This window comes from Beta vulgaris, chromosome 8 (genome assembly GCF_026745355.1).
Source record: "Beta vulgaris subsp. vulgaris cultivar EL10 chromosome 8, EL10.2, whole genome shotgun sequence".
Lineage (NCBI taxonomy): Eukaryota > Viridiplantae > Streptophyta > Magnoliopsida > Caryophyllales > Amaranthaceae > Beta > Beta vulgaris.
This window is the reverse complement of record NC_079209.1, coordinates 29,689,516-29,716,138: the sequence shown is the minus strand read 5'-3', so window position 1 is coordinate 29,716,138 and position 26,623 is coordinate 29,689,516. Positions and strand designations below refer to the sequence as shown.

General features: G+C 35.6%; 1 protein-coding gene across 2 annotated transcripts; it reads left to right on the top strand.

The window, feature by feature from the left end:
- The first annotated feature begins 204 nt into the window (after positions 1–204).
- LOC104901181 (DNA damage-binding protein 1) lies at positions 205–26,333 on the top strand. 2 transcript variants are annotated; one of them, XM_048634766.2, is made up of 19 exons: positions 205–442; positions 4,395–4,443; positions 8,322–8,381; positions 8,763–8,854; positions 11,011–11,062; positions 11,206–11,268; positions 11,391–11,440; positions 12,153–12,228; positions 12,442–12,651; positions 13,132–13,238; positions 16,196–16,304; positions 18,619–18,819; positions 18,911–19,126; positions 20,535–20,645; positions 21,049–21,324; positions 22,639–22,913; positions 24,217–24,568; positions 24,932–25,216; positions 25,329–25,467. In XM_048634766.2, exons 1-19 carry the CDS (start codon positions 339–341, stop codon positions 25,329–25,331), a joined length of 2,691 nt encoding a protein of 896 aa, XP_048490723.1. In that variant the 5' UTR covers positions 205–338; the 3' UTR covers positions 25,332–25,467. The 2 variants fall into 2 exon arrangements, with proteins under 2 accessions (XP_048490723.1, XP_010687033.1); XM_010688731.4 differs by having other exon boundaries at positions 206–442; positions 25,366–26,333.
- The last annotated feature ends 290 nt before the right edge of the window (positions 26,334–26,623 follow it).

Sequence of the window (26,623 nt, the reverse complement as noted above, 5' to 3'; positions counted from 1 at the left end):
ACTCACAGATAAGATGAAAAAAAACGGACTATACGATCATTGTTTTCTTATTATAGTTCTTCTTTTTATCTTTTTATTTCTTAATTAATTAGGTTTTACATTCTTTTCCATATCCTCTTTCTTTAACCCTTTGAAACCCATAGAGATTAGGAATAGATGCTGGGCCTGGGTTAGTATCTTCTTAGCTCCTCAACATCCCGCAAAAAACTAAAACCAAAACCAAAACCAAAACAAAACAAGAGATTTCTCATTTCCAGCAGCTCCTTAGAAGAGGAGAGAGAAAGAGAGTGTGAAAAGAGAGCTGAAGCAGAAGAAATCGCGCGCACACTCAGAGAAAGATGAGCGTATGGAACTACGTCGTCACCGCTCACAAGCCTACCAATGTCACGCATTCCTGTGTCGGCAATTTCACCAGCCCTCAAGAGCTCAATCTTATTGTGGCGTATATTCTCTATCTTGCTTTTTATTCTTCTTAGGGTTTATAGTTTCAATTCGTATATGGTTTTATTGGATTCACATACAAATTAAAATACCATAAGACCGTCTCACTGTTTATTATCGCTATCTATTATGTTTTTGTTTACCCTACTTTTTAAGGGAGCGGTAAGTTTAAGAAGGCTTTTTAATTTTTTGAATTAAGGGATATGTTGGAGCGTTACACTTGGGATGACCGAGAAATGGTATATGGGTTTTCTATTGATTTCTCATACTTGTTGATGATTCACTTAGTCCAATTTGGTACTTGGACTTTAGAATTGTGACTTGTGAGTGAGTACTCAGCTTCTTCAATGGACTGTGTTGGGTTTTTCGTTATAGATTGTCACCTTTCTTATGACTGTGGAGTAGTGGTTTATGATTGACATATCTAAGATGCTCTTACATAGTTCGAGTAATGGAGAGTTTATGGAATTGACGTGCCTATCTTCAACGTCCTTAGTGAAATGATTTATATTGTTGATTATGAGTTATCAGAACTATGTAGCAAATGTTACCCGACTGTGGGGAGAAGAACGAGGCACTGATTATAGCGGTTACCTGTTAGTTATTGCGATCCAGGTTGTGCTGGGTACAGTGGACCACAACTTAAGTGATTAGCTTCAAGCTTATGTTCCTTGTTGGTTGGCGTTTTTGTGTCTTTGAGGAGAGCAGAACTTATATGCCATGTTTTGGGTGATGTTGTCTGCCAAGAATAAACTCAAATGTTTTTCATTCTCTAGGTGACTGGTTGGGAAGTTGGGAACATGTCTTAGAATTTCAAATAGAAATTTTAGTTATAAGTTATATATAGTGACTTAAGAAGGATCTACCAATTGTACTTAAAACTTTAAGTCTCTCAATTGAGATTAGATTGGCAACTTGGTCAAGAATGTTCTTTCTGCTTTTTTATATTTATGTTTATATTTTTTTTTATTAAATTATCATTTTCCTCCCCTACCCCTTTATTGATCTTGGATTATTGTGTTTCTAATTAGAGATTGCTCAAACGTAAGGATGATTTATGTGTGAGAAGTGTTGGCTGCATATCTCGTGAATGATGTTGTACCTAGCCAAAAGCCTAACAATATGGATTTGTGTAATTGGAACCCCAAACTAATGTCATTATCATATTATACAATATTAATTTAGTTATAATGAATGTAGAATTGTAATCATTTTTTTTGGGGGGAGGTTATCTTCTAATCTTTGGTGGTGCTTTTGTCATGTAATCTTGAGATAATTTCCTACTGCTACTAGGAAAGCGACTTTGAAGCATCATATAAAAATTAGAGAATGTGAGACCTATTGTTAGTAAACTCTATTGGCCATGCTCTTGTGAACATTTTTCTTATATGAAGGAGGAGATATCGTTTTAGCTATTTAGGCACTTATCTATTGATATACTTCCTTTGTTCAAAATACTTGACACCTATGTTACCTGGACTCGGCTAGGGCCTAGGAGTGTCGAAAATGGGTACGGATTTGAGTGTCCGGTACGGCATATCCAAAAAATCAGGACACGGGGACTCTTTCCGGAATTTGGACACGGGTACGGGTATGCGAAATTAATTTTTTACAATATAATAATAATTAATTTTACTTATAATTCACAAAAATCAGATTTTCATTCATATCCAAATTCCAAAATATTACAAGGACTTACTCACTAATTACACCATGTCATATATAAGGGAATAGCAAAGGGTACTTTGGTCTTAAATAATTAGGTATGTATTGAGAAGAAAGAACTATAATATTGCAAAAAAATCTTTAGATGATAACATATCACGTGACGACTCATAAAAAGAGAAAGATGATAAAGCTCCTTGGCCCACCAATTTTTTTATTTGAAAAAGTAAGAACATGTGAGTTGAAAGAAACCCACGTTTTCTCTCACCAAGTTGGCACACCAATTATGTTCATCTTCTTCCTCTTCACTTCAACTTTTCGATCGGTTCCTCTTCCTCCTTCAACCTGTGTCCTCTGCAACTCCGTTCCCTCCTACCATCAATCGAAAATGGATAAAAACAACACCAATGGATACGTTTCCAAATTTTCTACCTCATTTTCTTCTATCGTTTATCTTTTAAATCGCTCCTTGTTTTTCATGAATATCTTTCATTTTCCATTTTACTTATGAACGAGCTTTTGTACAAAATTTTATGTTCAAATATCATCTTAAGTACCCCAAATATTGTATTTATTACAATTTTGGACATAATATTGTATAGGAAGTAAAATAGAGGAAAAACAAGGTTAAAATGCTACTTGTGTGAACTTTATTTAAAAATTTCACGCCGCGATGGCCAATCTATGTTTCCATTATAAGCTATTTCGCGAAACGGACCCAATCTATGATAGCTCAAATTCATGACAACGAAATTACTAAGTTCGGATTACATTTCAAAATAAGCTAAGTGCGAAATACAAATTATAAATTTAGATCCGGTATACCTCTTCCTAGCGAATTCCAAATCTCTCTAGCTATTTGAAGTTGCACGCTATCCATTTCTTTCTTGCGCAAGTCATAGTTGTTTGTATATCTTATTTTATTTTATATGAAAAAAAAAGAGTTGAGTGTGCCGACTTCTCAAGTGTGAAACATTTTTTTAAGGGAAAGTGTGAAACATTTTATAAGTACTCTTATAAATTAATGACTTGGGTTATATAATTATTTTAGTAATAATTATTATTACTCCCTCCGTTTCATTTTAATCTACACACTTACACTTTTCACGCATGCCAATGTAAAACTTTGAAGACATATATATTTAGTTTTGTATTTGTAAAAATTATAAAAAGTATATATTAATGAAATACATATTAAGACGAATCTAACAAGATCCCACATGACTATGTTTTTATTCACGTATAAATCACAAACAAGAGTCAAAGTGTAATTTGTGAATAGTGTAAAATGTCAAAGTGTGTAGATTAATATGAAACGGAGGGAGTATTATGATTATAGTTATTGTTGTTGTTATTATAATAATGATAATAATAATAATTATTATTATTAATAAAAGTTGTGTAAAAGTTGTTATAGAAATAAAATGATAATAATAGTAATACTATAAACATTTTTTTTTTAAGGTGAGTGTGAAACATTTTATAAGTGCTCTTATAAGTTAATGACTTGGGTTATATAATTATTATTATTATGATTATAATTATTGTTGTTATTATAATAATGATAATAATAATAATTATTATTATTAATAAAAGTTGTGTAAAAGTTGTTATAGAAATAAAATGATAATAATAGTAATGCTATAAATAAGATATTATAATGTAATGCATAATAATGAATTACAAAGTAATAATATAACAGTAATAATATATTTTATAAAAGATAAGATCTTATAAATCAGATTAGATAAGAAAAAATAAGTACACATCAGTTCAGTCAGGTGAACTAAACATAGCCGAAGTATATGCATTCCTGATGTGTGTGCACTTCCTGTGAAAAAAAGTGGTCAATGATTTCGGTTTGGCTAGTTTGGTCTGACATGTTTTGTGAGGTGGTGCTGGACCAATTGCTTTGTTCCACATTCTTCTTGATGATAATGGTTTATAGACCTTTAATATATGATATTTTGAATATTGGACTACTATAGACCTTTAATATATGATATTTTGAGTATATGAAATCGTGATGTGTGTGCACTTCCTGTGAAAAAAAGTGGTCAATGATTTCGGTTTGGCTAGTTTGGTCTGACATGTTTTGTGAGGTGGTGCTGGACCAATTGCTTTGTTCCACATCTTCTTGATGATAATGGTTTATAGACCTTTAATATATGATATTTTGAATATTGGACTACTATATTGGTTGTCAAGTAGAAAAGCAATTAACTAATTGTGATTGAAAATATAATGCATCTTATGCTTGTGTTACTGATAATATTTCCTTATTTCAGAAAATGCACCAGAATTGAGATTCACTTATTAACTCCTCAAGGTCTTCAGGTATGCTATCTTCTCCAAGTCCCCAAAACTATTTGCATGCAATATGTGCTCAAAATATGGAGAATAAATCTTTTATTTGCATACAATCATCCTGAGTTTCACCTTGCCGAATATGCTATTTGTTCTTGATTAAGACTTTTGCATCGCTAGTAAGCTCAAGGGGCTTATCTCATTGAGTAAATTTCCCGAAGAACAAAAGACCTTTTCCTTGGGTAAGAGTTTTCCATAAGATGGGGATGTAAGTTCTGATATCTTGGGATCATATAAATAACTTTTCTTGGTGAGTTTCGCATGGAAACCTAATTTCTGTTGTCACCAAGTTGTTGGAACTTGGAAGTTTGCCATTCAAAAGCTGAGTTTTATCCTTAGATTAAGTTGACCACATGGTTTTACATGGGAACACACTTAAGAGGGAGTAGTTTCATGCTTCCAATGCTGGCTGATTTAGGTTCAGAGTTTGGAATTATTAATTTTTACCTCCTTTAATCCACTTTTCTTTGGCTTTGATAAGCTGTACCTTACTTTTCCTTAATAGGGTAAGTGTTTAGGAGAAAGATGAAAACACCCAAGGACAAAGAGTGGGAGGTGACCTACACATTTTTTCTTATCTCCAAATAAGCATCTCTGACTTGCTAGACTGAATTTTCTCCTTTCAAGCACCACATCCTCACTTTATCTTCGACCTTCGCCTATGCAAACAAGAAGTCTAAATTGGTGCTCTCAATTGGCAAATCTCCTTAGAAGGGAAATTGGGGAACCTAGATAGTATTAGGTGTGTGATTCATCAGTCTATCCAATGCCCTAATCAAAGATTTCTATGAAGTGTGAATCTCACTGGACAAAGATTCACTAGTTGTAAAAGAGGAAACCCTTGGGTCCATGTTGTCAATTTTTAGCTGCCTTCCAACCTTAGCTTTTAAAGGCACAAGGCGCACCGATGCTAAGGCTTAAGGCGCACGTATGTAAGCGAGGCACACTTTTTATTATCATTATTTAGCATATGTGGTATTAAAATTTTAATAGATGACTCTCATTTCAAAGTAAAATAAATATGGCTTTACAAATTGATAATAATATAAAAAATGACATTTCTATAGAGAAAAGGAAAAATATTGCACACAAAGGACAACAGTGGGGTCAATTGGTAAGGGGAGTGGGTATCCATTCTACTTCAATAATACACCATTCAACTTTAAAAGAATAGGAAAAATAAAAGTTAGATTCAAAGCTCATCTAAAGATAGAAGATTATGTGATAGAAGCTCAAGAAAATGATTAGAAGAAGAAAAGATCATCGAAGAAGAGAACACAAAAGATCCAAGAAGAGAAGATAAGAGAAAAAAGAAGAGAAAAGATCAAAGAAGAGAAGAGACAAAAAAAGGAGAGAAGATCGAAGAAAGACTGTCGTCGCCATTCGTGGGCCGTCAGAGATATGGTGTCGGGGATGATGGTGGTTGGCTCGTTGGCATCCTCTGTCACCTCTAATGAGTTGGCGGCCATCAATTGCCACCAATTCTTGAACTAGGGTTTTTCTCCCAAATTAAGGATTTTTTTATCAGGGTTTGAATTGATGAGATTCACTACAATTAATAAAGGGCTTTTGCTCGAAATATCTAAATTAAAACCAAGGTAAGTCTAAATTTGAAAGTTCTTTTAAACTTTTTTAACTCAGATGTTCTTTTAAACTTTTTTAACTCAGATGTACCATATACTACTTCCAAAAGCAATAATCCTAAAGGCAATAAAGATGAGGCTTTAGATTTCTTACTTCTAAACTTTTTTTAACCCATATATATGTTTTTTAGTTAAGAAAAATAGAAACTCCAGTCCACTGGTCCGGACCAGACCGGAAACCAGGAATCATAAATGTTTATAGACCGGAACGGAATTTTCCGGTCCGGTCCATTTCAGTCCGGTCCATTTCAGTCTGGTCAGGTTCCAATCTGAATTCCGGTCCCGGTCCAAAGCTGCACACTCCTACCTATACTCACCTCGTGGGCGCGCTTTTTACAAGTAAGCTTCCAACTACGATGAAGGAGGCTAAGTACCTAAGGTCAGAGTTTGGTGATTTAGCTGGTACATATCTCTTGCTGTAATGTTAATCAGTTGGACCCTTGTATCATAAATTGCGTACATAACTTTAAGATGTGGGCATAGGATAAAAATCTACAAGGGTGAAGAAATTTAGTGGGTTAATTGAGATAAATATGCTCTTGAGTCTAATCTGCAACAATGATGATGCCTTGCACTGAGGTAGATTGATCTTGTCCTCTTGTTTGCCTATGAATGGCACATTTCTGGTAAACCTATTGCTCCCTATGTTATTTTAGTTGCACCATTTTGACTTCCAAGCTTGCCCACACAAGTTTGACTATTACACTGAGATAAATCCAACAAGGTTTATATATATGACTAATAATATTCCAAACAAGGTTCATATGTAAATAGTGCATAATTCGAAATGTTACAACCAAAATTATATGGATGGAGTAGGTAACAGCAAGAACGCCTCCCTTTTTCAAAGTGAAGAACTGAAGAGGGGGCGGAGGACACATTTTATTGAATATTAAGTAGTTTGTAGGCCGTTCCTAGCTCCAGAAAGAAAAGAGGTAGAAAGGTTTTTCATGATGCTTATTAAAATGTAAAGTAGCCTCAATATGTCTGCCAAATTAGAATGTTGTACACTCTGGAACACAAAGAGAGTGCCCTACTCTTAGATAAATACTTTGTCTTTTTTAGTTGTACCCATAGGACTTGGCACATTTGTCAACACAAAGCTTTGAACCTTGACAACTTTAACGGAAAATTAACGTGAATGACCCAACCATAGGTGTGGTGCGAGGAATAACCTGACCTAAATTAATTGGATCAATAAAATTTTGAATTCGTTGCAAACAATATCCATCCTTTCCTTTCTCTCTCCACCTTCCACCATTACCCTCCCCACAACACCCATCCCCACTACATTTCAAACACCACAACCACCACCTTAGGAGTACCCACCACCTCCTACCCACTCTCCAACAAATCCCCTACTCACACCCGCATCATTCCCCATGACTGTCCTCACTGCCCCTGCCACCTCTTGCTCATGGTCCGGTTCAGATTTATCACCCCATTCATTGGAGATGGTGAAGGAAGCACTGGTGTAGGCTGGAGGAGGGGTTGGCTGGCTTAAGGTGGGGGAGAGGCATTGTCGGGCAGTCAGAGCAGGGTGGTATGGTTCTAAAGCTTGCTTCTCCTCCGCCAAAATCTGTTGCACTTTGGGTTGTGGTAGTGTTTAATTGGGATGTGGCGGGGATGGGTGTTGTGGTGGTGAAGGTGGGGAGGAGGAGAAAGAAAGGGAGAGGGAGGATAAGGAAAAGAGAAAAAAAAATTATATATATTACAGTATAATGCCACACATCTGTTTAAGATACTGACTGCACTAAATTGAATATATTACGTTACACTATCCAATTAATTTAGATCAGGTTATTATTGCACCAACTTATAGTTTAGGTTATCACTCCTATTTTCCTTATCTTTAATTATGTATAAGTAATCATTATAGAAGTTGATATTATGAAAATATATTCTGGGATAAATCTAACAAGATCCCATATGACTATGTTTTTCCTTGTCATACAATAAGAGGGTTAAAATGAAGTATCTGAATAGTGTCAGGTTAATATGGTACAAACTAAAAGAAAACGCAGGAAGTTTTTATATGATCATTGACTCGTTATGGGCGAGAAAGACTCTGTAAGAAGGGTCATTGTGTTCCGTCATTAGATGATCATGTGTCTTTTAGCCATTTCATGAAATCCTTTTTATTGTGTCATCTCCAATTGTAGTTTTCATGTGATGTTAATGTCTCTTCTTTTTATCTCCTTGAAGCCAATGCTGGACGTTCCAATATATGGTAGAATTGCAACACTGGAACTTTTTCGACCTCATGTGAGTAAAGCTATTTAGATAATGGAAGAATTGCAACACTGGACATCGTCAACTTTATCTGTTATATACTTCCTCCGTTCTTTTTCTATTGCAACAATTGAGTTTTCATGCTTGTCAATGCACAACTTTAACTCTTAATATCCTTAATTACTTTTTAGTAAATAGTATAAAACTTTCATATTTTGAACGTATACCGGGAAAAAACTAACAAAATCTCTCACGACTATTTTTTTCCTTACGTGAAAATCACAATAGATAGTGAAATGGTGGTGAATGAATAGTGTAAAAACTCAATTGTTGCAATAGAAATAGAATGGAGGATGTAGATAATGCAACTTTCATAATCTTTCTCCTTGACTAGATGTTTTCTTGTGTCTACAGGGTGAAGCACAAGATTTCTTGTTCATTGCAACAGAAAGATACAAATTTTGTGTTCTTCAATGGGATCCTGAGACAGCAGAGCTCGTCACCAGGTCTTATTCTATTCAGATTGTTTTGTTCAGAATTACTGTTTTTATACGTCCTGATCTAGCCTGTCTGCAGCATGCACTTCCTTCCTGAGAATATAATGCTGCAATTAGCTTTATGTCCTTCATGACATATATTGTGCTTGTTTCATTGGTTTTATGTCGCTGGAAACTATACTCTGATGTAAGTGCTCCTATTTGTAGTCAGATAACCAATCACTTTCGACTTTTAATCCTTGTGTGAGTGTGTATATATATAAATATATATCTATATATCTGTATTTGATGAGTAATGAAGAGATGTTAAAAACTAAAATACCAAATAGACATCAGGGAGGTAACTAAGGTGTCACGCATGCCCTCAAGCTATCATGTATTAATTTATTGACAAAATAAAAAGTCATGTGCTGCTTGAAACTTAACACTAGACTCTAGCTATACAACAACCTCAGTATATGAACCTAAAACTCTTGAGGCAGCGAGTTCCACCCTCAAATAAAACTCACTGGTTTCTTTTAGATCACTGTATTGCTCGTGAACTGTTCTCCACGTTTCTGTAACCCAACTTTTTTCTTCTTTCTTTTCCAAGCACAAGAACTTTGGTATAACAAGGGTGCACCCAATTCATCCCAAACAAGGCTAAGGATAGGTTCTAAAGTGAAAGTAACCAAGGAATGTAGAGTAATTGATATTAACACTCTTCCTTCCTATGACATAAACTACATTGGTTTTCAAGAATAAATCTCTCCTCGTTCGAAGGAGCTTCATGCTGCAATATCATTAAAGGAAAAATTCGTGAGAAATTTCTCTCAAGATACTCTAGATCATAGAGAAGCTCTCTTTTCATGCTGCTAGAATGTCCCTTGGGGTTGACCTTTTCAAGAGAAAGATACTCCAATAGCCTTAAGACTGAATCTTCCTACCTATCATTAGCAAGTCTCAAGAAAGATACATTCAGGGGCTTTTCATCACCATTCCATGTTAGTACCTATCCAAAGGAGCATGCTTAAGTAAAGCAGTTCTGACGAGATATGGAAATTGAGCTTTCTGAAATTTTTTCAGCACGTCATATCATTCTAACTTTTCCTAGCACTTCATACTTTGATACTAATTGAACTCGTAGTTCGAAAATACGATGTCGGTCACGATCGCAATGCAGGAATGGGGATGATGCGGTTATCGTACCGCCAAATATCTGCTTGAACCATGAGATATCCCTAGATCCGGCCTAAAACACAATTTTTTTACACCTTTACGATGCGGGTAATATCGGTTCGGTAGATTTGAAAATCTTTACGACATGGGTGATACGATACAATGCAGCCTTGTTTTGACACCATGATTGAACTAGCCATAACGCACACGATGCGTGCGAAATATGTAGAAAATTAAATTAATTGCTAATTACATCTAATAAATCAGGGATTTTTAAATTTTTAATCAGTGTATCCTACTAAATGAGGGATCTTTAAATTTTTTCAAAAATTTAGTTGAGAGGTAAATAACTGACTGTGTTGTAAATTTTCACAGTTTTCTTTTTGTTGTACCTTTTTTATCCTTTTAATTTAATTAATGAGGTAGTTACATCCTTCTTTATTTGTATTTTTAGTTTTTTTTCCTTTTTCTATTTTTTCGTGTCCTACCCCTATTGCCATATAAAATGGAGATGCTTGAATTATGCAACCCCTTGAAAGTGGAATTCCACAAATCCACATGCTTGCTCTGTGGGGGAAAGAGATGTTCAAGCTCCACCCTATTTTATCTGCACTATATCTGATCTTTTGACTTGCTTCCACAACACCTCATCTTCATGCGGAAACCTTTAGAGCCATCTTGCCTTGAAAGCTTCACTCATGTAGCAAAGAAATCCAAGTCCTACAATATGCTTGGTAACTCACATCTTCTCATTTATTTTAATATTGTAGCTGTGTACACTTTTACAAGGGGATCAAGTCCAAATGTGATTAGATTTTGGCCCCCGTCTGTTCTTTACAAACGACCTTTACACTTTTAGCTTTGGAGTAACTTATGAGAGTTCTTTGTATTAAAATAGAGAAACCTGAAGTTTCAACTTATCTCTTGCTGACATCAGTCTCGCTAAAACTTTTATTGAAATAAGTTTGATATTTTTCAATAAAATTGCTAAAAGCTTTGTGCTGCAGAGCAATGGGGGATGTTTCAGATCGCATTGGCCGTCCAACTGACAATGGTCAGGTGAGCTGGCTAATAATAGTTTTCTTTCCCCTTTGCTCCTAGAAAACAAAAGAATGAGTAACAATGCTCATTTTCTTGTTTCACTGAATTATTGAAGCTCTTCTCATACTTTTACCCCTTGGAGGGGTTGGTCCTGTTTATAGATTGGCATCATTGATCCTGATTGCAGGTTGATTGGGCTCCATTTATATGACGGGTTATTCAAGGTGTGTGGACAGTTTTGATTTCACATTCATCCATCAGTGGATTTCTAACTTATGCTTAAGAGGGTTGCCAACCTAATTCTGGAATTGACTGTTAATGCTAATGTTATTGGTACTGATTACAGGTCATCCCATTTGATAACAAAGGACAGCTGAAAGAAGCATTTAATATCCGGTATCTAACTATATGACTATTAGGGAGATCACTTTTGTTGAAGGATTTTTCTGAATTATATTGTGCATCTGCATGTGGCATCTGCAAGATCATTTGTCTCTTCTATGAGCATTGACTGTAATTCTGCTTTAATTATACTTTATCTATGCATTGGTCTTTGTCAATGAAAATAGTGTTTGGAAACCTTTTCTGCTAGACCCAGCTCTAGCTTTTCTTCCCTATCCTTGTTGAACACCTGGGATGGTTGAAATAAAAACTAAGACTTCTGCACTCTTGCAAAATTCCTTGTGGCTGACTGAAATAGGCGCCTAAATACTGACTATTTTTGGTGGAGAATGACCTGTTTTTGATGTTCTTTTATGTTCATTTTGTAACTTTTAGTTGACGTTCTCCTTTTGTACCTCTCATTGTATGTTCGGCTGAAAAGCTTCCATGTCTGCTTTTTCTTTCTGCTTATGAAGGTTTTTTTGTGGCTCTCTTGTCTGCAAATCTACATTTTCTCTAGCTTGATTACACCATGAACATTGTGTGGATGATTTTTCAGAAGGGGGGACCCTGTCTCAACCAGTTAGTCGGCCCAAAATTGACAATCAGCATGGCTTGGCCTGCAATTCTTACTTTACGAGCATATATTTGTTAATGTATTTATGTCTGGATACTCCATTGATTATCTTCAATTAATGTATATTTACAACTTTGTGCCCTTGTACAGGCTTGAGGAGCTTCAAGTGCTTGATATAAAGTTTCTCTATGGCTGCTCAAGACCTACAATTGTAGTTCTTTATCAGGTGCTCTAAGTTTTGCTCTGTACAAAAGAAATTAAGAAATATAGCCACTTCGTGCAAAAAAAAGGAAAAAAAAGTTTGCACCAGTGACGTTACATAAAAGTTGGGGCTGCTTTTTTACTTTGTTTTTTACCTTGCGCTGGATCTCTCTCTCAACTTTGCATTTGGCTGTCAGTCTTTCTCAACTAGCACTGATGGATTTGTGTTCTTCTGCAGGATAATAAAGATGCTCGTCACGTCAAAACGTATGAGGTTTCATTGAAGGATAAAGATTTTATTGAGGGTCCATGGTCCCAGAATAATCTTGATAATGGGGCTGATTTGCTTATACCAGTTCCACCACCACTTTGTGGAGTTATCATTGTGGGGGAGGAGACGATTGTATACTGCAGTGCTACTGCATTTAAAGCAATCCCCATCAGACCTGTAAGTTTTAAAGGGCATGCTTAGTCACATGCAAAGAACTCACTTAGCCTGGACAGATTATAGTGCTGAAATGGAAAAATGAAGGGAAGAAATTGAACTCTGGTTGATTAGTAAGAGTTAAATTTGCAAATGTGATGATATTCAGGCTTTCAAGATGCTTGATTCTCTCCCAAATGAATTCTTAAAAGTTCACCACTATTCTAATCAATATTTAACATGAAATTCCTTCCTATTGTTTTCTTTTTTTTATAGTATTACTCCTCTAACTAACTGTTTTCTCCTCGAGATACTACTAATTGTACTACCTAATATCCGCTCCCCTTACTATGGATTCATAGCATCACACCATCTACATTCTTCGATACAAATGAGGCAAAATAGCACATCATCTCATCTCCTATGCCAAAAAAAGTAAAAGATTTGCATTTTTATAGTTAAAGGAGTTGGCAACGTGTAAATTTTTGTCTTGGATGGTTTCAGTCTATTACAAGAGCCTATGGAAGGGTGGATGCTGATGGTTCTCGGTATCTGCTTGGTGATCATGCTGGACTTCTGCATCTGCTGGTTATCACTCATGAAAAGGAGAAGTGAGTTGTAGCTTTTTTTTTATTGTTATCATATGATAATTACATCTTTCTATATCTCAAACATTTAGGAGGCTTGTACTAGGTATAAAACAGGGACCGTAAAAAAGGAAGATAGAAGTCTAACATTATTTCCGTGATATAGTTGTGAAAGCTATATTATTTATGGAACTTCTTGCAAGGACTGGCAGTATCTGGATGAGAGATTTTCTAGAGTAAAGAACAATTGTAAAAGGGAACTGGAGAGATTTCTGAGAAAGATACAGATTAATTAACGAGGAAATGGCAATATTATTGCGGTTCAGAATTTCAGCTGCAATCCTAATGTGAGAGAGGGAGATGACTTTCTTGCAACAAATAAATAGGCTTTTGAATAAGAAATAAAGATATATTGCATCTCAATGTTTAGACCCTCTAAAGTTAGGACCGGGTGATATGCTCCTTGCACATGGAGAAATGCTTAGTTCAGAATCGTTGTAAACCTTCTTTTTATTCATAACATATTGTGATCGTATATTCAACAACGAATGGTATTCATTGAATCACAAAGGTTGTACTTTAAAACCAAGGCATCACCACCATTATTAGCTGCGATAAAGAGTTTTGATGATGGCGATGATTTATTTTCGTTGTACAACATTTGTGATTCAATATAGTTATTATAAAAATAAGGTTCTTTGAACCAATTATGGACCTGGCAGCATTATTGTGCAGGCTAATAGCTGCACTGCTTTCACTCAACTATCAGATTTCGGGCTAACTTACCCGATTGGTATACAAAATGAAGAGTCTTTGATATATTAGTAATTTACTATAGAACAAGGGCTCTACTCAACTATCATTTTTTGGGCTAACATACCCGATTGGTATTAAAAATGAAGAGTCTATAAAAAATAGGGACTCTTGGACACATCATTATAATAATTTGCTCTGGCATCGAATTTGTGCCAGATTTAGCTTTTATGTGTGATTTTATTTCAATCAATACATATCCGTTAACCACCTCTTATTTCCCTTTTTGCCCCTTTTGACCCTTTATTAGATTCTTTATTCACACGCATTATCATTAAGGTTTTTGCTGCCCTTATCTCATATACAGGGAGAAAGAGGGGGAAAACATAGTACAAATTAGGTCTAAAGTATTTCGTTGCTGCTTAAGCACGAGTTTAAGTTAAGTTCGGTAGGAAGAAAGTTATATCCGGCGTCAATTTTGGCTTATATGACCTTGGCGCTGATACTGATGTGATAATTTGACCCTTTTTTTTTAACGCAATAAAGAGGAATTTTACATGGTACCCTCATTTTTTGACAAATCTGTGTGATAGACTAATTTTTATTTTTAGATGGTATCCTTCTAATATTGGCTAATTTTACATTATGACCTTCCAAAAGGCAAAAACATTACACCATAATCTTTTTCCCACCTAACACATTTTGATAGCCACCCCATCCCGCTTCTCATTCATATTGAAGTTAGGTGTTTCTTTCTTTTGAGTAATTTTGATGGTGAGTCCCTATTACATGGTTTAAGAAGAGGCTAGCAATATGAGGACATTGGCAAAATAGGGTATAAGTTGCTTCCATGATGAAAGGGAGGTGATTACGATGATAGGTTTGGTGGGAGGAGAGGGAGAAAGGAGAAATTGATAATGAAAGGACAATCAATCTACCAAATTTCGAAAAACGTAGTTGAACAAATAGAACCTTCCAAATGAGAAGGGTAGCGTATAGGATTCCTCCCCCCCACCAAACAAAAGCACTACGACATCTTTTGGGTTTACTAGAATGCTGCATTTCCTTGATGCAACATGACTTGTTTACTTGTCATTTTCTGTCTGTTCCTTTCTGTTTCCTCTGGTGAGAGGGGTGGTTGGAGTTTTTCGATTTTTGCGTTTGTTGTTCTCGTGTTTTAAGAGTTGAAGAGTATACCTGAACATCTTTAACATGAAGCCCTTAAATTCAACACATGGAACACAAAAGGAGGGCAAGAGATGAAAAGAAACATGCCCTGAAGATAAATCATAAATGATCCCATCCACAAAATGGAGAAAGGAGAAATGCCACTCAAAGTCAAGTGCTTCACTCCAATGATACAAACAAATTACAAAAGCCTTAGAAGAAAGAATGTATAAGATTGAGTTGCTTAAACATGTTATCCCTAAAAGACCTGCTAGTTTGTTCCTTTCTCTATATTGTAGAAAATTATCGAGATAATCGGCTTTAATGATTTAGCAATCACATTATCTTTCATCCTTCTTCTCTAAGCTATCTATGCATCTTTCATTTTCTTTAGGCTGTACTCAAAGATCCACGTCGCAGACGAATTTCAATATCAGAGAAGCATCATGCTATGAACTGCCATAGCAGGGACAATATAATGTAAATAATTAAGAACTTAAGATGGACTTTTGATAGATGATTGGGAAGTTGCATAAAATGAAACAGAATATCAAGGCATTTGAGGGGCCTGATTCACTCCCTAAAGTACTACAGTAAACTGGAATAACTCACAATTTTCAGCATGATTCTCTTTTCCTAATATTTTATATTATACGGACCTTTCCTCTGACAAATTATCTATCTTATACTTCAAGCAACTGCCTATTTGATGATAATTCTGCTACTTCAGGAGCTGTTCAACTAATTTTTATAAATTCTTTGAAAAAAAAACAAAAAAAAACCTGTGTGCGTCTCTAAGATCAAATTTTGTTTTCAAGTACACTTATGTAAAGAAGGAGGTTGAACTCTTGACAACTGCAAGCCCTGGTGCCCTACCCTAAGAAATGTGCAAGTCTAACACACTCTGAATGAGCAACCATCCTCCACACTGTAGTAGAATAATATTACAACTTCTTCATCCATCATTTCTAAGCTATGTGAACTTTTTTCTATTTTTTATGTTTTTAACATACTGATTTTGTGGTCCTCAAGTAATGTGTGTAATTTGCTTGGTCTGTCAGAGTTACTGGGCTGAAAATCGAGCTTTTGGGAGACACATCTATTGCATCTACAATATCATACCTGGATAATGCGTTTGTTTATATTGGCTCAAGTTATGGAGATTCACAGGTATGGTCCAGTGTTACCTAATTCGCTATCTAATTCGCCTTTTGAATTCGCCAATTTGCCCAAAATGAGCCAAAAATGAACCAAAACCGACCATAATTTGCTTTTCTCAATTCGTGATTCGCGGGGGAAGTAGGGAATTAGGTAACACTGGTATGGTCAATGTGCTTGACTATGGGAGAATCTTAATTTCACATTTGTCTTTTTGCTTGTTTTTGTTGGGAATTTACTGATTTTGGAATATTAGATACCAATATTATGGTGTAATAAGTTCTCAGTTTACAAATTATGATTTTGGCTTTAATTATCTTCTCCCTTTGTTTTCTGTTAAACCAAAGAGGCGGAAAAAGGGGTTAATTTTCCCCTCATTTGTTTAGGGAATGGGGAAGGGGTGAAGGTTACTGGAGAAGTGTGCTTCTAGTTCTTGTATATGTTAGGCAAAACAATAAAATGTTCGGCCACCTAAAACCCAATAAATTAATTAGAACTTCACTTTTTTTTATATATATTTTTTATATTTTTATAGATTTTATTTAGCTATCTACCCTATTCCAATTCAATATATAAAGTACATGAATTAAGGATATTTCTCAAATTCATGGTGGTTATCCATTCTAGGGATTTTCCTGTTGTTGTGACTGATGCAATTAACGAAACAAACAATTAATGAACAATTGACATAAAAATTAACGTGGTTTACTAGCTATGTGTTAGCTACGTCCACATTCATAGAAGAAACTATTTTATTAGGTTTAGGAAAGAGTACAAATTACAAAAAATAGAAGTTAATTATAGCGAGACCCCCGTGCTTCGTTAATCCTAGCGCTAGATAATTTATTCAAGACATAGTTCAACACCTTTTAAATCGACATGCTTATGCTTATGCTTTGTTTTTGTTCCCCTCTTTTCTCAAAGCGTGGATTATGCACTAGGGTGCGCAATGCTCATTGTGGACCCAAAAAGAACATATCATTTATATAAAAGAACACGAATTTTTTTCTAACAATTTTTTTATACTTTAAAAAGAATACACGACTCAAAATTAAAGAACGTGTAAATTTATATTTATAAAAGAACAAAGGTTATAATGAAAAGAATATATAGTAAATGAACATCTACACTTAAGGTAAAAGAACATATACCTTTTAAATATAAATTTGAAAAATGAATCTTTAGTTGTAAAATTTAAGGAAGCAACTAACAGTATTTTTTTAAAATTATAGACTCTAAAAATGATAAAACGACGTAGTTTAGAAAAGGGTGCACCATGCTTTATATGCACTTGGGTGCATGTACTTATTTGCGCTCTTTTCTACCCCTCCAAAAAAAAGTACAAATTACAAAAAAGAAAAGGGAAATGATGAAATCCGCAACTTGTGCTGCATGAAATTATGTTACCCACTTTTGTTTATAATACCTTGTTCTCAAGCTGTTATGCTTTTGTTTCATGTACATTGTAACAATTATTTGTTAAACATGGAATAGGCTGTCCATTCAAACTCTTCAAACTTAGTAATAATGTGATTTTATCATATTAGTTCAATGGAAATGTATAAACAATTATTATTTTCGAACACATTGGTTGGCTTTTTGATAAAAAGGACATCTGACTTTTTGGAGCTATAATAGTCTAGATGGTAGTGTGCTAAGTGCACCGTATATCTGTGTGCAATCTGTTGAGAAGTTGTTCAGGAAATGATGTCGACCTGAAAGCTCTGGAAACTGCTCTTCACAGATGCATTTTGATGTCATCTCCTCATTCTGACATTATAACCTGTCCTGTCCAGACAAAGAGCGCCAACAACATGCTAACATGCTACATCTTCCACCAAGATTTTTAATTTGGTAGAGTGAATATATACAAGTGATAATATCACGAATGGAGGTAATAGATAAAAGTGAATAATGAAGTACTAATATGAGGAAGAAAGAACAAAAACAAGTGTTATTGGCCACAATTTTTTTCAAGTACAACTGAAAAAGCATATTTTCTAAAGTAGAAAGAATAACATTGAAGGATGCGTAGGAGTATTGCCCATTTGGAATTTTGGATAAAGAGGTACAAAAAAAAGATGCCGGGAAATCATTGAAGTAGTAAACTAAAGTTGGTAGTTTATTTTATGGGATTCTACCCAATGTTTATCTTTCCTCAATTAATCTGTCAATCAAACTTTACTTGTATGACGATTCCGCAAGGCAAGACATGATCAGGGAGACAATACAAGGCGTTAGGTTAAATCTGCACTTTATGCATGTTTGGTTTGACAGATCTTATGGTCTTTATAAATTTTGATCCTTGGGAGTGATTCTATTGCAGCTTATAAAATTAAATCTACAACCAGATGCAAAAGGATCATATGTAGAAGTCTTGGAAAGATATGTCAATTTGGGCCCGATTGTAGACTTTTGTGTGGTTGACCTTGAGAGGCAAGGTCAAGGCCAGGTTGTAACTTGCTCCGGGGCCTACAAGGATGGTTCTCTTCGTATTGTCCGTAACGGTATTGGGATAAATGAACAGGTCTATCTTTTTCTTACTCTTCTTGGATGCTTATTCTAATTTATATTTGCCTCTTTTGTAACTGTACTGATTTCTGGAGTAATCTGTTTAGGCATCAGTAGAGCTTCAAGGCATCAAGGGAATGTGGTCCTTGAGGTCTTCAACTGATGATGTATATGATACTTTCTTGGTTGTTAGCTTCATCAGCGAGACCAGGATTCTAGCTATGAATCTTGAGGATGAACTGGAAGAAACAGAAATTGAAGGGTTTGACTCACAAGTGCAGACTTTGTTCTGCCATGATGCTTTGTACAACCAACTGGTGCAAGTAGGTCCTTTGCCTTTTGCATCCTCACCTCTCCATCTGTTGTCTGTCTTATGATTCTGTTCTTTTTACTCTATTTTTATATTTTTTTTGTTTCTTGAATTTGCATCAACATCTAAACTACCTATTTATATTTTAGTTGTATTAGCATATTTTATGATCTACAGAGAAGATCAAAACCATAAGTGGATCTTATGAAATAATGCTTTGTGATCCAAAAGAGAAGGTTGTAGAAAATACGGTTCAAGAATATAACTTTTTTCAACTATACATAAGAGAAATCAATGTGAGAATTATTGTTTTATGCTCCTCCAAGGACACTAAAAAACTCCATATAAGTAAATGGTTTACCTATTGCCGAGTTGGATTGGTGGTTTGACATTTTTACAGCCATTGTGATAAATTAGGCCTTTGCTAAGGTCCAATTATTAATTCTTAAAGCATTTATACCTAACCAAAGGGCCACTATGGTCATGGTTTGAAAATGCGGTTTCTGTCGTACCGCCAAATATCGCCTTAGACCGTGAGATATCTCTTATAACCCCCTAAAACGCGGTATTTTTACACCTGTACGATGCGGATGTTATCGGTTCGGTGTTTTAAAACCCTTTACGACACGGGCGATAAAATACGATGCGGTCTTATTTTGACACCATGACTACGGTACCAACCTAAAAGACAGTTGTAGCTACTAGACGACAAAATGGAGTTTGGAATTAATTAACATCCTCTAAATAGGAACTAGTATTAATCCGAAGGGACGGTAATCATAAAAAGAACGCCTAATAACTTAGTTGGTTGGTACTGTATGTAGTACTTGAAATACTGGAAAAGAAAATACCATTCGGGTAATATTTCCGAAGGAGTTGCAAATTATCCGCCGGCTCACCAATCATTGGTGGTTTTAAAACCGCTAAGCCTACGTTACACACAATAGTACCTAAAAATTACTACATGAAAAATATATAAAAGATCAATCGGCCATGCGGGCTCCCCATAATAATTATACCCCATACCTTTTGCTAATCTAACCCTTAATACAGGATCATTCAATTCGGGGGGTTTTTTTTTTTGGTTATTAGGATAGCTGAACTTTTGATGGAAAATGCATATGCAAATGCAACCACTATTACGCTCTTACTCCTAATCAATACACCTGGACCTGAGTTTGGATCTCCCCACCAGGGACTATGAATGGATACTAATTAAGAAAAAAAATTTACGATCCAGCTTTTTGCTGAATCATATTGTCAGGATACAACTAATTGGTGTGAGCTTCTGGTGTTTTCTCCTCACCCCCCTTCCCACTTCCCCCTTCTCCATTCCATAATTAAATGTAGGTTCTTTTCCCTAACATTCTTGGTACTTCTTTTGTAGTGTACTTAATGTTGGTTGCTGAATATTCTGGCAGGTCACTTCAGGCTCAGTTAGACTGGTCAGCTCAATATCTAGAGAACTACGACATGAGTGGAAAGCCCCAACAGGATATTCTGTGAATGTTGCTACTGCTAATGCCTCTCAGGTAATGTCTTAAAATTTTCCCTTTCATCTGCTTATTTCAATGTTTCCCAATGGATCTTCATACTGTTGTAATCTCAGGTTCCTTGTTCATTTATGAGTTCTGAAGGCAGTTATTTGATGTTTCTGTTAATGGAAGAGAAGAAACTGGTAAACAATAATATTCTAATGATCTTGGGAAAATGCAAAAAATTAATTCTCAGTATTCAATCCTCAGTAGTCATTGCCTTGTGCTGCAAGCAATATTTGCCCTTTACCCCGCTCAAGTAATTATATCTTGTTGCCAACAATGTAAAAATTTCTATTCAAATCTGGATAGAATCAAAGCAGAGGTCAATGTGCAGTATATTGTTCCCCATCTAAAGACCCTTAATCTCTGATCTGCTTGAGACCACATGCTTTTGCAGGTTCTACTTGCCACTGGTGGTGGGCATCTTGTTTACTTGGAAATTGGTGATGGAGTTTTGACAGAAGTGAAACATGCACAATTGGAGTATGAGATATCATCTCTTGACATAAATCCAATCGGTCAAAATCCAAATTATAGTCAGCTAGCTGCTGTTGGAATGTGGACAGATATAAGTGTTAGGATATTTTCGCTTCCAGATCTTAATCTAATCACCAAGGAGAATCTGGGAGGAGAGATAATTCCTCGCTCTGTTCTTCTATGCTCTTTTGAAGGGGTAAGTAGTTCAGCATGCTTGTATGAGTCCATATTCATGCAACTCGTGTTCATTTTGTCCAACTCTGATTCAGTGAAGGGTGTTGAAATCTCTATGATAATAGTGAATCTGTTTGCTTCGATTTTGTTCTGGAACATGACTATGAGGCATAGTATCTCTGTGTTCATTTTACTTTATTGCAAACTGTTTAGATTCTCAGGTTTTTGGTTTCTTGTTGATGGTGTTGTATATATCTAGCATAGAACATGCAGATAATAGAACGAAAAGTTTCATCAGAACACTTTGATGTTGGGTGCTTTTTAGCGAGGTTTGATTAATTTTGACTTGATACTTTGTAATAATACTACCTCCATTCTCTTTTAGTTGCAACGTTTGACAAATTGCACTATTCATGTTCTCTTATTTGACCACATTTATTGATTTATATGTTAAACAAAATGTAGTCATGTGGGGTCTTGTTTGATTCGTTTCGATGTAAGCTTTCATAATATCAAATTTTTATAATTTTTACTTACATACAATTAGAGATAAAACGATTTGAAATTATACATTGGCAAGCGTGAAAGTCAAAACGTTGCAACTAAATAAAAACAGAGGTAGTATCTAGATGTTTAACTTTCATATAGTTGCATCAAATCTCTGAAGATGCTAGTATGAGGACAACAGTTTGGTCTAACACAGTGTCACATAATACGTTATGTAATTCGTTTTTTCAGTTCGCGGTTCGCCCAAAATGGGTAAAAAATAGGCGAACACGACCATGATTCTCTTTTTTCGGATCGCAATTTGCGGGGAGATTAGGGAATTATGTGACACTGGTCTTAACAATTGGACTGGACATGGGCAGATATTGAAAAGTATACAAAACTGTATCTTTTCAAAGAAGTATTCAATCCGAGATGTTTTAAATCTGAGAAGTATGGTCATGATTGTGGTAACAATTGCAGTAATACAGAAGCAGGAAAACAGCATCTTGCAGTTGTTAATGGCCTGGTTGATGGCCATCAAAAAGTGTGAATGGTCAAATTGGAAAAGATTAAGTCATAATTATAGAGTTTTGGGACTTTATTTTCTATAGAATATTTGTTATACTTGGAATATATACTGCTTCGTGCTATTTTGTGAAAAAATATAGGAGGTTCCGAGTATCATTAAAGCCCATTTATAAAAACAATATGGTCTGATACTAGAAATCATGTGCTGCTAGACATAAGTATCATTTGCTAATGTCTCTGTTTTGGTTGTTGTGACAGCATGATTTGGTGCTATATATTATATATACTTGATTCCAACATTCTAATTCCTTGTTTTCAGATATCTTATTTACTGTGTGCTCTTGGAGATGGCCATCTTCTGAACTTCATATTGAACATGGGTACTGGTGAACTGACCGACAGGAAGAAGGTATCACTGGGTACACAGCCTATTACACTTAGGACATTCTCCTCCAAGAATGCTACTCATGTATTTGCAGCCTCTGATCGACCAACTGTTATATACAGCAGCAACAAAAAGTTACTTTACAGTAATGTCAACCTTAAGGAAGTCAGTCATATGTGCCCTTTTAATTCAGCGGCTTTCCCTGACAGGTATAGCTGATATTCATACGTTTGTGGTAAATTTATGATTCCTGGTCCTGTGATAGAAAGGAGATTGATATTTTGTGAAAAATTGCCTGTCCATTCGTTGTGCGGGTTGGTATATTGAAGTAAACATGTGATGCTTCATAGTTTTGTTAGTGATAATGTCATTTTAAAAATTTGCTGGGCAGGATATCTCTGCCAACTTCGTTGTCAGTAAGGGAATGTAATGCCACTGTAGCACCATGCTGAATTGTTGATTCAGTGATTCTATCTTTGCAGTCGTGTTGACAACTTAGATATAATTGCTGTCTTTGTGATCTAATTTTTCGATGCTTACAACTTATTAGCTAATTTATGTTCAGCATTTGAAATGAGTGATTTTAATTGACCTTCTCTGTTGTTTTTTCAAAATTGAATTAATGGTGCCATATCACGTATCTAGTCTATGGTCGTTGTGCAAGAATTAGATTGTCTAGCATGAGCTGCGTTTACCTTTTTTCAGTCACAATCTATCTGGAACCTCAACTACATAGAATTACACTTCCTCTGAGTTACTGATTTTATTTTTATTCCGAGAAGTTGACCTGTCTTTGTACTTAAGCTAGTCAGCTTTTCTAGTGCTGACAGTTGTACTCAAATGCAAGCCAGCCTTTTTCCGCATTTGATTCTGTTTAATTCATTTCTTTTAAGTGAATATGCCTATATCTGTTATTAAATTTTTCTTTTTTTAGTATTACCATTATAATTGAATATGCTTATATAATTTATTAAAATTTTATTTCTTTGATATTACCAGGACTTGTATGTGCTATTATTCTTTTTACTAGATCAGCAAAAAATGTTGTAGAAAATAAAAGGTTTTGTTTGTGCTGTTTACTCAATGGAAAATAGAAGTATACTTATTCGCTAAAATTATGCAATTAATCTTTGATCTGAATATTGCTAGTTCTTTGTGAAGGGGAAATGCATTAAGATCATGGGCGATGAGGTCATGACTCATGAGTCTCACAAATTCTTATGCCTTGTTTCTTCTTTCTGTTTGCCTTTGTTGGTGTTGCTTTTATATGCATCACTTTAGTCACTCTCTTCAGCAATTAAGTAGCTTCCAATTGTAATACATGATTTGTTCCCATAAACACTATTTCAAATGAGAAGCATGTAGAAATTAAGGAGACATATGCTTTCTGAATAATACCTGCTTGCGCGTGTTTGATATCGGGCCATTGGCCAATCTGTGACCATCTATTGTTCTGTAGGATATCCAAATTTTGTGTTTTTTGTGGTAACATTCTTTTCACTCTATCTACAGCCTTGCAATTGCAAAAGAAGGTGAACTTACAATTGGCACCATTGATGATATTCAGAAGCTTCATATTCGGTCTATCCCTCTTGGCGAGCATGCTCGACGTATCTGCCACCAGGAACAAACTCGCACTTTTGCTATTTGTAGTTTGAAGTACAACCAAGCTAGTGCAGAGGAATCAGAAATGCATTTTGTGCGCTTGTTAGATGGCCAAAGTTTTGAGATCATATCAACTTATCCACTTGATACTTATGAATGTGGTTGCTCAATACTGAGTTGCTCATTCTCAGATGACAGCAATGTTTACTATTGTGTTGGGACTGCATACGTTTTACCGGAAGAAAATGAGCCGACCAAGGTACAGATAATTTGTCATGGATTTTCATTTATCTGTCTTCAGGTAACATATGGCATGAGTGAAAAATATAAAGAGATATCTTGGGCATCTTGTAATGGAAGGCCCAAGTCTTTTTGTGCCTTACCTTTCTTGTGAGGATTGCAACTACTGAAGGTTGCTCCCCTTGTACTGTTTTTAGTTGTCCAGCCATCCATGTGTCAGTATGTGGCATGAACGGAATGAAGGGTTCTTATTTGGCAGGAGGGATCTTGTAAAATTATGAAATTAGGAGTCCCTTTCATCTGTGCATATTTTTCTGGAATCTCCCTCTGATCTTTGAATCCCTTGAATAGTTATTAACATTTTATCATCCAAATGATGTAGGGAAGAATTCTGGTTTTCATCGTGGAGGATGGAAAGCTGCAACTCATTGCAGAGAAGGAAACTAAAGGTGCTGTTTACTCGCTTAATGCTTTCAATGGCAAGCTGCTTGCTGCCATCAATCAGAAAATTCAGCTTTATAAGTGGATGCTTCGGGACGATGGATCTCATGAGTTACAGTCTGAGTGTGGACACCATGGGCACATTCTTGCCTTGTATGTGCAGACTCGTGGTGATTTCATTGTTGTTGGGGACTTGATGAAATCAATCTCTCTGCTAATATATAAGGTAAGGAGCTGGGAAAATTATCTTGGAATGTATTATATCTCTCCATGTATGTGTGTGTGTGTATGTATGCATGCATGTTTTCTGAATTGTGCATTGTTTTATTCTTTACCAGTAGCAATTTGAAATCATTAATTCTTCCTTGATGGCAGCATGAGGAAGGTGCAATTGAAGAGCGTGCACGGGACTACAATGCTAATTGGATGTCGGCTGTAGAGATTCTTGATGATGATATATATCTTGGTGCAGAAAATAATTTCAATCTGTTCACCGTGAGAAAAAACAGCGAAGGTGCCACTGATGAGGAGCGTGCACGTCTTGAAGTGGTTGGGGAATACCACCTTGGAGAATTCATCAATCGTTTTCGCCATGGCTCTCTTGTTATGCGGTTGCCGGACTCTGATATTGGTCAAATACCAACTGTTATCTTTGGAACTGTTAATGGCGTAATAGGGGTCATTGCTTCCCTTCCACATGACCAGTACATTTTCCTGGAAAAACTGCAGTCAAGTTTGAGAAAGGTTATAAAAGGTGTAGGAGGACTGAGTCATGAACATTGGCGGTCATTTTATAATGAGAAGAAAACAGTAGATGCAAGAAACTTCCTCGATGGAGATCTGATTGAATCTTTCCTCGATCTCAGTCGTAGTCGTATGGAAGAGATATCAAAGGCAATGGGTGTTTCAATAGAGGAACTTAGCAAGAGAGTGGAGGAGTTGACCAGATTGCACTGAAGAAGTTGATCAGGAAGCAGCCCAGCCTTCTACTTTGATCCTAATACCATTTTGTCTATTTTCGTCTTCCAAGTTATGTTCAGTTCTTGTGATCTGAGCTCCCGATTGGCATAGGATTTGAGCTGTTTGCATTCCCAGTTGATTTACCCTATAATTCAACGGTAACAAGTTAAAGGTTGATGCATCACAGTACTCTGCAACGTTCTCTGCAGCTCGTGTTTGCCTGCTCATACTAGTTTGTTTTTCTATCTATTAATGTATGTTCATCATGTAGTTCACCATATAGGATATAAAATTATAAAATGTGCTGTGCATTGAAAATGACATGAAAATTTCTATCAGGCTCCTTTCCTGCTTTGGATGAGATGTGATTCTTCGTTTGTAAATTTTCCTTTCCTTATTTGGCTCAATATTTTTGTACACAGTTGTATGGATTGAGGACCCAACGTCGGTAGATCTAGTACACTCAAGAGAACATTTATTGTTAAGATATTACGGACATAGAAGATTGTGGCAGAGATATATAGCTATCTAATAACTTGTTAAGATATGCCGATATAGGAGATTGTGGCGAGGTATATATCTAAATAGGATCCTTGGGGATAAGGCTAGGCTCTTCTAAGCTGGAATTTTCTGAGCTTAACTAACACAATTGAGACGAATAGAAAATGTGCTC

Coding starts and splice junctions, on each gene's coding strand:
- LOC104901181 (XM_010688731.4), top strand. CDS start 339: ATGAGCGTATGGAACTACGTCGTCACCGCTCACAAGCCTACCAATGTC. Junction 11,063..11,205: donor GTCCAACTGACAATGGTCAG/GTGAGCTGGCTA, acceptor TCCTGTTTATAG/ATTGGCATCATTGATCCTGA. Junction 12,652..13,131: donor AAGCAATCCCCATCAGACCT/GTAAGTTTTAAA, acceptor GGATGGTTTCAG/TCTATTACAAGAGCCTATGG.